Below are 12,741 nucleotides of genomic sequence, written 5' to 3'. Positions count from 1 at the left end.
ATAACCTTTTTTTACAGCTACCTGTACTGTATCATTGTACTGTAAAATAGCCACAAATGACTATAAACGAGTGAGTAAAGCCAACTTCCAATGAAACCATACTAACAAGAGCAAATGGTGGGCCAGATTTGGCCATAGGCCATGCTGCACTAAACTCTGGTATAAAAAATTTCACAGTCTAGGTAATAGAATTGTTTTATTTTGATAATTAATCAGTTACTTTGAGCAAAATCCTATTTTAATTGTACCTTACCATTTTATAAATTTGGTTATTCCATTAATCAAATCATTTCTCTCTACAGTACAAATATATATAGATACATATCTAACTATGAATGAAAAGGGCCCTGGTTATTTAATAGAACTGTTAATATAACTTTGAACTTTTTTTTTAATGTTTTCCAAGATACTTGGATATGACATGAGTGAATCTGGCCACGTGACTTAGGGTCCTCATTCATTCCTCTTCCCTTGAAGAGTTTCCTTCTCTTGTCATTTTCCCTCCGGCCTGGCTTGTCATTGGGCCCTCATTTTCCTTACTAGGGCTCTGAACAGAGGTTTCATGTTCTGTTGGCCCTCTGGGTCATTGGGTCCTTCTCTTGCCTGGGTAATCCCCTTTTTCTCCCCTTCCAGTTATTTTAGAAGCACTTGGCTAAGGATCACATAGAGTAGTTACGTATTCTCTGTAAACAGTGAAGGGCAACAGCATAGTAGATACAGAAACTACGCTGCCCAGCAGTAGCCTTACATCCTGCACCACAAGGCTAGGACTTTCTTCACTTCCAGTGTGATGTGTTCGTAATATTTGGAAGTTACAACGTCATATTATAGCACAGTATTTAATTTCACTTACAAAAGAAATAAAATTGACCTCGTCTTCAAGAGAATCAAAAGATGTAGTAGGTCCCTCGAAGGTGGGTGTTGTATGATCTGGTCCCTCTATAACCCAGCATTGGACATGGTTATGACGTAAATAAGTGGTAAACACCTGCTGAAATAGTTTTTATATAGTTTTCAGTCACTGTGTTTCTACGTCTTATGTTTAATCAACTTCTATAATGCTATCACCATGTGAAATAAGGGTTATCTTTTTAGAAATGTAATTCACAGTAAACTGATTCTTGATTTTTATTTTTCTTTTCTTTTTTACACCATGCCAACCCATATCAATTTAACATTTCTTTTCTCAGATGGAGGCCAAAGTAAAGGGGACACTAAGTTACCACGGAAATCTCAGTGACTTCCCGGCCATCAAGAGAGGAATCCTTTGGCTGACTATTGGGACCGACCTGATGGGGAGTCTGATGTGGTCACAGGGCTGCTGCTTCTGTCCATGTTTACAATCTCGTCCCAAGCACTGTGGTGAGGAGGAAAAGGAAAGAAAATGTTACTTGAGTAAAACCAGGTGCAGGAGGAAGAAATGCTTTTGTGCAAAATTAGTGACCTTTGGTCTCTCAAAGTTCCCATGTTAACCTGCTTCAAAGAGACTCAGCTGTCAAACCCACAGAAGTATAAATTTGATTTATTTTTTTTTTAAAACCTGGGGAGAAAGAAGGAAGTTGAGAGGATTTGGGTAAATGGCCATCCATCCTGGGGGTTGGATCTGAACACGCGACATATAAGTGCATAATAAAAGCAACTAAAAGTAGAATTAGCCCAGTTTGAGGAGAATCAGTCATGTCTGTGTAGTGGACAGATTTGCCACAGTCAATCGCACAATGTTCTCCAGACAGTAGCCGAAGAATACTGTACCCTCAAATGTCCTGAGCAAACTTGAATCTTCTCCAGTATGTAGCAGTTCCCAGTGTAAGACTGAAGATGCTTCAGCAAAGTTGCTGTAGCACAGTGATAAATATCACTATATCTTCTAGATTTTTAAAGTCAGGAAAATGAGCCTGTTGCTCTTAACAGACAAAATGTAGATAATCCCCTTTTTGTAAAAGGGTCTATTTCATCCTCCATTCAGAAGTAGGTACTCAACTCCTTTCTGCAGCTGACTTGTCATCTGGTATTGACTGGTTAGTATTTATTTCTAGTCCTGGTGTGCAAGAGTGAGTGCTTGCATTTTCTCTTGATACATGGGGTCTTTGGTGTTGGGCTGCTCGCTGCTTTGCTGCTCTGCTGCAGATCTCCCTTGTGACCTGCCAAGAACTGCAGATGCCCAGTTCCCTCACTGCACAGTGCTCTTCACCACTGGTCCTCAGGTGATTAGAGCTGTTGATGGAGAGTGCACAGCATCTGTGTGTTTGTGGGTCACCCAGATGGCAGATGCATCGCTGTGTACTGTTGAAAGGGGTGAAGTCCCGTGGGGATGCTGTGCACAAGGGACCACCTTCATAACTGTCACAGTGCAGCTCTATGTCCCATATCCTTTGCAGGAAAAATGTTTGCAGCATTTGGAATCTGAAGGTCTTACTAGAATTTACTCAATGTTGATGTTCAAGTGAGCCTACAGATAGTTAAGATTCCTTAATTCTGGTTGCTGTATGTGAATAGAGTCAACGAAGGATATGAAGGGATAAATACACAATTCTCTTTGAATACTTTTTATTTTGCCTCAACTACATTGTGGTGTCCCCTGAATTTTAAACTTTGGAGTATTTTCAATTTATCCAAGAATAGTGTAAGCTCTAAGTGATACAAGTTTAGTTTGTGAGATGACAGACTAGCCTGGTAATAACAAGATTGCTTTCATATTCTCATTACATATTACCATGTAACATTAAATTTATACAGACAAGAGTGTTAACCAGACCCCATTTTCCTTTGATAAGCAAAAGTCCCAAGAAGCCTCTAGGACTATAATAACCAACCACAGATCTGCTTGGATTTTTATGCCTATAAATTGACTTCAAAGTCAAATTGGCATGCTTTATAGCAAGAAGTCAATGAACAACTGAAAACTTTAGTTCCAAGAACTTGTTACAGTAAGGGAAAATGATTGTACAGAAGAACCATTGAAGCTGGGTATACTGGCTCATGCTTGTAATCCCAATACTCAGGAGGCTGAGGCAGGAAGATCTCAGGTTTGAGGCTAGCGTGGAGGATATAGCAAGACCCAGGCTAGTCTGCATTGGGCTGACAATGAGACCCTGTCTCCAAAAAAAAGGAAACAAAGGAGAAAAGGAAAAGAATCATTGGTATAATTTCTTGACTGTAGTAATTTAGTTTACCAATAAAACAAATATGGATGCTATGTGAGCCCTGGTAGATAATTGGAAAGATACAGGGACATAGCAGAGAGCTTTGACTTGAATTTAGCATGTTAAGTTTCATTTGAAAGGTCTCTTAGAGAAGCTTACTCAGCTCTTGGCTTACTCTAGCACCAGGTGACTTCTTTTCCAACATGCCTGCTAATACTGCCTGGGCTGCTGTTTTGGGGGTGTGTTTAGGAAGGTGGCCTTGGGCTTCATTTCCTCTTCCCAGGGAGAAGTCAGTGCATATTAGTCTCTCTTCCTGCTGATACCTGTGTGTTTATGTGTTTACATAGACACGGTCATATAAATCAATTGCTATTAAAAGACATAATAATTCTGAACCATGCTATATGAAGGCCCCTGATGGTTCTTTGCCATCATTAGAAAAGAACAAGATTAGTAATTCTCTTTCCTGTGTCTTTTTATAAAATTACCTGAAGCCCTGGGCTCTGAGAATATAAGACGTAAAGTTTATTCTGTTCTTACGAGTCTTGATTCCCTAAGGACTGCTGTAAGACTCCCCACTTCAGCAACCTTCCATGTTATACAGATAAATCAGAGTCCTTTCTACATGTAAATACATTTCTTTCTATATCATAGCATTGAAAATGGTGTCCATACTTTATGGTTACCTGTCTTTACACTTTTTATTACTAAGAACAAGCATATAAGTTGGTTATTTTTTAACAGAGACTTGCAACTCATACTGTATTTTTGCACTTAAAGTCAAATTATGTTATTTTTCAAATGGTGAATAACTGGAAAGGTTATCTGTAGAGCAATGTGTATCGCTAAAGAACATTAGCAACATCCAAATGCAGAAGAAAATCAGCACACTTAGATCCCACTCATGGGTACTTGATTCAGGAAGATGAAGCTATTTGTTTCCAACTGTCTTACATTTGAAATTGCCTTCACTGATGTATAAGCTGTTACTGTACATACAAGGTGATCCTCAGTATTCACAAGCAATAACAGTCAGCAGAGCTGTCTGCTGGACCTCAGTTGGAGACTGTTTGGGAGCAAAGTGTCAAGCTCATTCAGAGCCTCGGAAATAAATGCAAGCAATAATTTCTGTTAAAATTAAATATATTAATTCTCATGCTTCTGAGAACAGAGTGAGAAATCATGATTTTAAAACATTCTGGAGAAAAGATTTGGAGAAAAGAAGCCAAGTTTTTCTGTAGTAACATGCTTTGAAGAAATCAAGCCGATTCAATTAGTCCATTTTTTCATGCCCACCACCCCTTTGATGGATGTTATTAGCCTAAATTATATTGTTTTGTGTCATAGACACTGAATAAGGCTTATTTGGGTCCCAACACTGGGAAAAGAACTGGGCATATACCTGTTTGAAGACTGTGGGTTTGACACCTGCTTGGAAACAGCTTATTGGAACTGATCTTAACCCAGGATATTTTTTCCCAAAGCAGATCTAAATTGTTTACTATGCAGAGATGGAAAGGGCAGACACCCTCTTCTCTCTCCTCTGGTTGCCCGCTCCTGCAGCCCTTTCCACCTCTACTTGTTCAAGACTTTCTGAAATGAAAATTCTACTGTTATTGCAACTGCCATTGGTTTTGAGAACTCTGTCCTTTGGGATCGTCCCTAGAACTCATTATCTGTCCTACTTGCTGCTACATTTGGAAAATGACTTTGCCTGTGTTGGTTGACTTTAACTTCTCTATTTATAGGAGAGTTTGTCATGTACTTTGACCCCTGTGTAGAACTAGGGTACTTTACTTTAGGAGTGTACTATGAAAGCACACTGGTCCTTGTATTGTTATTGTTACTTAGGTTTTGAATTTGTTTCCTCTGTTTGTTGGTTTTTGTTTTGTTTTTCAAATTGAAAAATAGAATAATGACAAAACCCTGTACTCCAGGCCAAACTTGAGAGCTGTCGGGTGCTTCAGCAAGAGTGCCTCTGCTGACCCAGCGCTCTCTAAAGGCACTTTGACTTTTAGTTGTACATGTGTGACGTTTTGTTTGTTTTAGCTTTGGGGGTGCTTTTGGTTTTGTAAAAACAAAGCAGAAAAGAAGTGCAGTAGTAGATAAATGATCACAAACATGTTATGCAATTTTATTTTATAAAATTTTAAAGGAAAAGTTTAACTCCTTGTAAATAATTTCTTATCTCTGGTAAAATGCTTATATTACTCCTCTAAATCATGCTCAATTCAGGCCTTTGTCTTTGTTAAGTGCCTTTTATTTCTTTCTTTTTCTCCCCTCTTTAGAAACTTTTCAGACACCCTCAAGTACATACTGATAAGTCAGGGGATTCAGGAGAAAGAATCTCAGACTTGCCAAAATCATGTCATGTTACAATAATCTCCCTTCTGCTTTGTCTGTGTGGATACAAGAACGAGTCGCACAGTGTGTGTATAGAACCAGGAACAGCTGTTGCATGGCAGTCTTTCTAAGCACTGCCCTTTTGACACTGCAGACCTTCTACCTTGTTTATTCCATTGCTTTGGGTTGATTCAGATAGGCAGGTCGGGAAGTAGTCTTTGCACATGATGCTGGCTTCCCCTTCTGAATATCTGTAAAAGTAAGTGTGTGTGTGTGAGTGTGTGTATTTATAGGGCATTATATATACGTGTTGGTTATTGCAAGCATAATAAACTTGGTGGACTCATTGACTATTTCTGGATGTAATCCACTTCTCTCTACCCTTCAAATTTGGCAGAAGTAGTGTGTTAGGAAGCATCAGAATAACAAGAGCATCTTGTGGATCAATCTGATATGGTGCCCTATGCAGACAAGATTAAACACATGGAGGGCTAGAGCTAGAACCTTGAAGGTAGTACCTGAACACAATTTGAAGGAAGTTAGCACCTATGTCATTATTAAAAGGTGTTTTCTTCTGGAAATATTATCTTTAAGAAATCATAGAGCTGAATACCTTTTAAAACTTAAACTTAGATTTTAGATAATGAGGAAACACTCATCTGCAACATACTTGAGAGATTTTCATTCTGTTTATTTTCCAGATGATTAGATTTTACTCTGATTTCATGATCATTTAAACATCTTAGCAAAATAACATTAAACTTTCAGATTTATTTTATTTAAATGTGACACATTGAAAGAGACTTAAATTGAACCAATTCTCTAAACAGTACAAATATATCTACAAAGGACCCCACTTAAGTAAAATTTTAATTGGAAAAGGACACTGGTAGCTAAAAGAAGCAGCTCCTGGTAGCAGAGCTGTCAGAGTCAGGCAGCTAGGATCAGTAGTGAGTGTTAATTCCTAAACTACTTTATCTAGGGGGATATCACTTAACCTTCGTGCCTCAGATTGCCCATGAGACATTTGGGTATAATAATAATAGCCTACCTCCCAGGGAATATCAGAGACTTTACTATTTCAAAAATATTTTGAGTTTTTCTAGAACATCCTATATAATTATAGTATTATCTTCCTGCAGAGGTTGAAAAACAAATGTTTTCCTTATAGTGGATATAAAGAGCACCCTATGGTCTTTATGTTTTAAAAAAAATCACTGGAATTTAATTTAGATACATATTTGATATTTAAACATACCATATTTGTAGTGTAGTAGAATTATTAGTTTCAGATTAAATCAAAGGAGATGACACTAACTTTCTTAACTACCAATAGATTTTTTTTTTTAAAGCTTTTATGATGTTATTACTTGTGTGAAGTTTTTGAAGGTTGTGAAAGTAAAGTTAGATAAAGTTTGGATTACTGATGAATGATCCTGAAAGGTTATAACCTCCCTCTTCTACCTTCTGAATCTAATTTCCTTGTAGTACTTGCTTGGTTTTTTCCGTCTCTAAGAGTAAATCAGAGCCTGCCTGATGCTCCTGTGTCTAGGTTTATTCCGCTTTGCCCTGGGGGATGGGGCAGGCCTACACCTAGGCAGCTGTGTATACTTTTAAATTTGCTGTTCATGCTTCTTCAGCCCATGAGCGAGTGGGAGCGATCAGCTGCTCAGGTTGTAGGAAAAGGAGAGAAGGATGACAGCTGTGGCAAAGGAGAGAGGTCGGGGCAGGAGGGAAAGAAACATGATTCCCCTCGCTCCTGGGAGGAGGTCAAGATCATTGTATCTCACCTTCCATTTGTGCATACAATGTTTCTCGTTAAAGCAACAGGAACAAATGGATGCTGCAGTTTTTGTTAGAGCTAAGTAGTGTGTGAGAGAGAGTATGAGTGAGTTTAAATTACAGCACATATTCAGGGTCAGCAAAGAGTGCAGGGTGTTGAGGAACAATTACCCAGCTCAAGTGAGTTAGGAGAGAGCACTAGGCCTAAGCAGCCAGCACATCTGGGCTGATCCCAGAACTGGCTCAGACCTGGTCATTCTCTAGTCCTAGAAGGTTTTCTGGTGGTGGTGGTTGTTTTCCTAAAATCACTTTTGGGATTTTTGGTTTTTTTCCCCCCTCCTCCAGATCAGGCCTTAGTTCATAGTCACTAAGGATCAGCTGTGCACATAAACATACTCTGTTTTCCACATTTCTGTCTTGTTCCATTCTTCATTAACAATTGTTAAGATTTCAACCCAAAGTAATAAAGTTTAGAGGTTTTGCTGAATGTGTGTGCGTTTCTCTGGGGAAGAGTAACCACAGCCTAAAATAAATATGTTGTCTGTGTTCATCTGCCCTAGAATGTGAACTTTACATAACAAGCTAGCTGAAGATCCTTTTGCCTATGCAGACCTAGAGTTAGTGTAGTGGATCATGTTTGCACTTTTATGAAGTCATCCAGTGTAATTCTGAGAAGTTGAGTGTTTTTGTTGACAGAACTCAAATGCTGACTCAAGCTCTCACTGAAAACAGCTTCAAATATTAGTGTTGAATTCTTCATTTTTTTTAGTCTTTGTTCTTGCCTTTGGGGTGGAGCTCTAAAGTTAGCCACTTGCTCCTCTACAGTGTGAGTTGCTTGTTGTTAGATCTAGGGAGGAAAGGTGTATTGTTCCCACATCCTCCTCTCCCTCCTTTTTCCATCTGTCCTCTGTTCCCATCACATACACAGTGATGGGATGCTTTACATTTTAGCAGAGAACAAAAGCATACGTCACTGTTAGGGTGACCAGCCTGATGCTAAATGACACTTTCCTCATGCACACTCAAGTACCATTTGCTTTAAAGTGATTATTTGTGATCTCCCTGTGTTGTGATGTTTCCACTTCTCCTGTTTCCTGTGTATTTCCATTTCCTAGTAGTTGCTATTCAAACTTTGTGTAGTTTTTACAGTGTTACCCAAACTGGTCTGGAACACATTTGACGTCTCAGTAGTACAATTAAGGTTCTATACATAGTCCAGAACTTGCAGATTATTGATGGTGGGGACTTTTCCTCTTCTCACTTAGATTAAAAAATAGATCTCATAGGCTGAGGGTGTAGCTCAGTGGTAGAGCTCTTGCTCTGCATGTGCAAAGCCTGAAGCAAAACAACAATAAATAGATCACATTTTTACATAATACCTGTACTTTTCAAGATTTGTCAAAAAGAAATAAGCTCTTCATTAGGAGTTCATAATAGTCCGGCTTGCTTGTTTTCTGTGTCTCACCGAGAACAGAGCTCTTTTGCTAAGGTCTGTCTGAGCCAAGCAGACCATTGAATCCTTAGCCCCAATGTTAAGTTCCTCAGAAAACTCATTTGGCCCTGACTTTGCTACAGTTACATAATTTTGTTTTACCCTGCCTGAGTTTGGTGTTGGATGCTTGGTGGTAGAGCTCTGGCTGACATCAGATAAGATGGCTTACCCGAGATAACCTGAAAGTCAACAGCTCCATCTGTCTTCAGAGTACATTTAGGAATAGACAGCAACTAAGACTAACCATTGCCTGCATGACAACTTGTGCTTAAAGTTTTGCAATCATACTGTATTTTCTGTACTTACGACCATAAACAATTTCCTCTCTCGCTTTCCTCTACCGTTTGCAGAAACCTTATATGCACTGTCAGAAAATTGCTTTTTCCCCACACACTGGCAAAATTACCAAAAACTAGCAAAAATTTGCCCAATTTTAGCTAGGAACATAAAAAGGAAAATAAATTTGTCAGTTGATGAAAGTGTTTGTTTTAAATGGTTAGAGTGTTGAGCCAGCTTTGGTCGGCTTTCTTGACATTTTGGCTCTGCCTCCATAATGGATTATATACACTTTCTTGACGTGGGATCATCAAGGGCCTTCTCCCAGTAGAGGTTGGTTTCCCTCCCACACAGCTTCCTCTGATTCTTTCATAGTTAGCATCCACAGAGCCAAGCTTTATAGTGATCTGTTGTCAACTATCATTGAAAACTATCTGACTCTAGGAAATACTGGAGTACTAAACTGTTCTTGGAGGAGAGCCTCCCCAAGGTTTCTCTGGTTAAACAGTGTCAGACTTCAAGGAGAGGAAAAGAAATCTCTGGCTGGTGAAAATTTTGCCCCCTAAATAATAACGTTATTAAGTCTAACCTAGGTGATTAAGAGATGGATGTTTTCTCTCTTTGCTTGTGAGCAAGGTTTATAATTTTAAGAATTACTGTGGAACTGCAAACCTATTTGCTATAACTGGAAAACAAGAGTCTGAATTTTAGTCTGGTGAAGCACATATTTCCAACTCAAAGTTTAGATAAGGGGAGACTGTGGTTTAGTAGCAGAAGGAAAAATGATTATTTATACCATGAGTGTCCACTCTGCAGAGCTGCTTCCCACCAGGGAACCAGTTCCTCCTCTTCCGTAAGCTCTACCCTACACAGATGCTAACGTGTTCACAAGCCAGTCTCTGAGAAAGGAACCTGAGACGTTGATGGGGCCTTAGGTAAAGGCCCCCAGTTACTTTGCTGCATCTGCTTGTCGGAAGGTGTATTTTTGCTAACTTGAAGGAATATATGCTGTATTTCAAATAAGTGTGTGACTTAATACTTTGGGATTTTTTTTTTTCCTCTAAAAACTGTACCTGAACACAAGCTTTGAGTTGGTATTTGTAATAATCTCAGGACCTGAAAGATTGTAGCATTTAGTGTGTCTTAAAAATTATGTACTGTACCAGCCATGGAGTTTTGTAAATAATACCTGTCTCCCTTTTTTTGTATTATTTTAGTAAATAAATAAATTTAATAAAGGGGGGTAGTGATGGGGCGCGCGCGCGCGTGTGTATGTGTGTGTGTGTGTGTGTGTGTGTGTGTGTGTGTGTAAGGCTCTTTTAAGGCAAACTGGTGCTTGTTGAATTTCTAGTTAAGCTCAGCAGGAATATGGACAAACTGCTGCTACTGACCCTACACTGAGCAAGGAGGAGGTACTTTATCCTGCCTTTCCAGTGGTCTGTGCAGCACTAGCAAATGAGAATTAAGTTAGAATCTAAGCCCGTCTTCACAGCCATCTTGGTGTTTTGATCCTGGGTGTAGTTCCAGCATCCTTTAAATTGTGGCACTAAAGCTTCTACACTTCACTGGTCCTGGTTTTAGAATTAATAACTTTCCTCAGAAAAAAAGAAGGGCAGATTTAGGAAAAAACAAAACAACAACAAAAAAAAAAAAAAAAAAAAAACTTAACAACAAAAGAACCTCACCTTCCATAAGACCCCTTATGAATTTTGGATACATGAGAACATAAACATTCCTAAATGTGAGCTTACACTGGCCCTGTGATGCACTGCTTCGGGGCAGGGATGTTTGTGTGTTTCACTCTGCAGCAGCTTTGTCCATATTCCAGGTGTAACTAGCAAACCCATTTTGAAATAAGAGCCTTATTTGATTCAAAATAGATGTTTCCTGTCGATCCTTTGTGACAGGGTCTTTTACATGAGTGTTTTCTTTTTCTTTTTGTATATGTTATGTGTTTGTTGTATTAAATAAAGAGGACTGTAAATATTGGTCTCATGTCTCTTGTGTTATTTCGCTAAGCTTGAGTGTAAAGGTTCCACTATCAGCAAGGATTGAGAGTCTGTATTACACTGTACCTAGGTACCATAGGCAATGAAAGAAAGGGCACAGCCTGCTCGTTGTGTTCTAAACAGTTTGCAATCACTTGACAATTTATAATTGTCAAGAAGTATTCAAACTTTGTCTACAAAAATGTGCTCCCTTGCCACTGGAGTTCTGTTGTGGAGCAACAAAGGAAGACTCCAAGAAGTGGAGAAAGCTTTAGGTGGCCCTCCGAGGGCAGAGCAGAAACTGGCAGTCGGGGAGACGTGTCAGGTAGATGCGCTTGCTGGGAGGTGTACGTTTGAGTGGTTGATGAAGGCGGATGGTAGAGTCCAAGAATGCAAGCTCATGAGGTCCTTCCTATAGGCAACAGCGTGTGTGTGTGTGTGTGTGGGTGTGTGTGTGGGTGTGTGTGTGGGTGGGTGTGTGGGTGGGTGTGTGGGTGTGTGTGTGGGTGGGTGGGTGTGGGTGTGTGTGGGTGTGTGTGGGTGTGGTGTGGTGTGTTGAATATATATCTGTGAGTAGAAAATACAGACAGGGACCCCCAAAGTGTGAATAGTGGTTTGAATGCTTGTTTTCATCTTTTACACTGTGTAGTTTCAATGTCTTGAAGATGAAAAAGTACCGCTAAGAATTTCAAATGGCGTCAGCTGCTTTGAGCTACCAGTTAAAGACAGCTGTGTCTGTGTCCTGGCCTGTTATTCTGAATGACCTTGGAAGCCTCCCCAAAAACACCTGAGTTAAATAATTCAACGTGACAGGCGGTGGTGGCATGCAGCACTTGGAGGCAGAGGCAGGCGGGTCTCTGAGTTTGAGGCTAAACTGGTCTGCAAGGCAAATTCCTGAAAAGCCAGGATTGTTACACAGAGAAACCCTGTCTTGGGAAAGAAAAAAATGGGATTGACATAATTACTCAATGATATCATCGTCTGTTTGTCAATGTATAACATTTATGTATTAAAGGCACCATTGTGTTGCCAGGCGTTAGTGGCGCATGCCTTTAATCCGAGCACTCGGGAGGCAGAGACAGGCGGATCTCTGAGTTCGAGGCCAGCCTGGTCCCCAGAGCGAGTGCCAGGATAGGCTCTAAAGCTACACAGAGGAAACCCTGTCTCGAAAAACCAAAAAAAAAAAAAAAAAAAAAAAAAAAAGCACCATTGTGGTATTTTTTAGAGATTTATTTTTATTTTTGCCCACGTCAGTGTGTGTATACACATGTGGGTATATGCATGTGCACGTGAGTGCCCATAAAGGCCAAAAGAGAGTTGCACCCCTTGTAGCTGGAGTTACAGACAGTTGTGGGCCATCTGATTTGGGTCCTGTGGGAGAGGAACGAATGTGCTCTTAAGTACTCCGCTGTCTCCAGATCCTGAAAGACGCCATTGTCGTCAGCCCAGGTATCTTAAGAGATCTGTTACTGGGTCAGCGAGATGACTCAGTGAGTAGATGCTGCTGCCAAGCCTAATAGCTCAAGTTTGATCCTTCACCACATTGGTGGAACGTGAGAAGTAACTCCTGAAAGTTAACCTCTGACCTTTACATAGTTGTGTCCACACAACTCACTCTCTAAATACATGTACTTTTAAAAATTCATTATTGGTTTGACACACTATCTTACACAAAGCAGTAAATAAATAGTAGCTTTACTATTCATGTATACTTAAA

The 12,741-nt window shown here is 39.7% G+C and overlaps 1 protein-coding gene across 1 annotated transcript in view; it reads left to right on the top strand.

Moving 5' to 3' along the window:
• Positions 1-11,025, top strand: part of Ubn2 (ubinuclein 2) — a 70,802-nt gene extending 59,777 nt beyond the window's left edge. The window contains 1 exon segment of the mRNA XM_027391481.2: positions 1,191-11,025. Coding sequence (XP_027247282.1) covers positions 1,191-1,240 — 50 coding nt within the window. The 3' untranslated portion in view covers positions 1,241-11,025.
• The last annotated feature ends 1,716 nt before the right edge of the window (positions 11,026-12,741 follow it).

The sequence above is a fragment of the Cricetulus griseus genome (assembly GCF_003668045.3).
Source record: "Cricetulus griseus strain 17A/GY chromosome 1 unlocalized genomic scaffold, alternate assembly CriGri-PICRH-1.0 chr1_0, whole genome shotgun sequence".
Classification (NCBI taxonomy): domain Eukaryota; kingdom Metazoa; phylum Chordata; class Mammalia; order Rodentia; family Cricetidae; genus Cricetulus; species Cricetulus griseus.
This window is presented reverse-complemented; position numbering and strand designations above follow the sequence as displayed.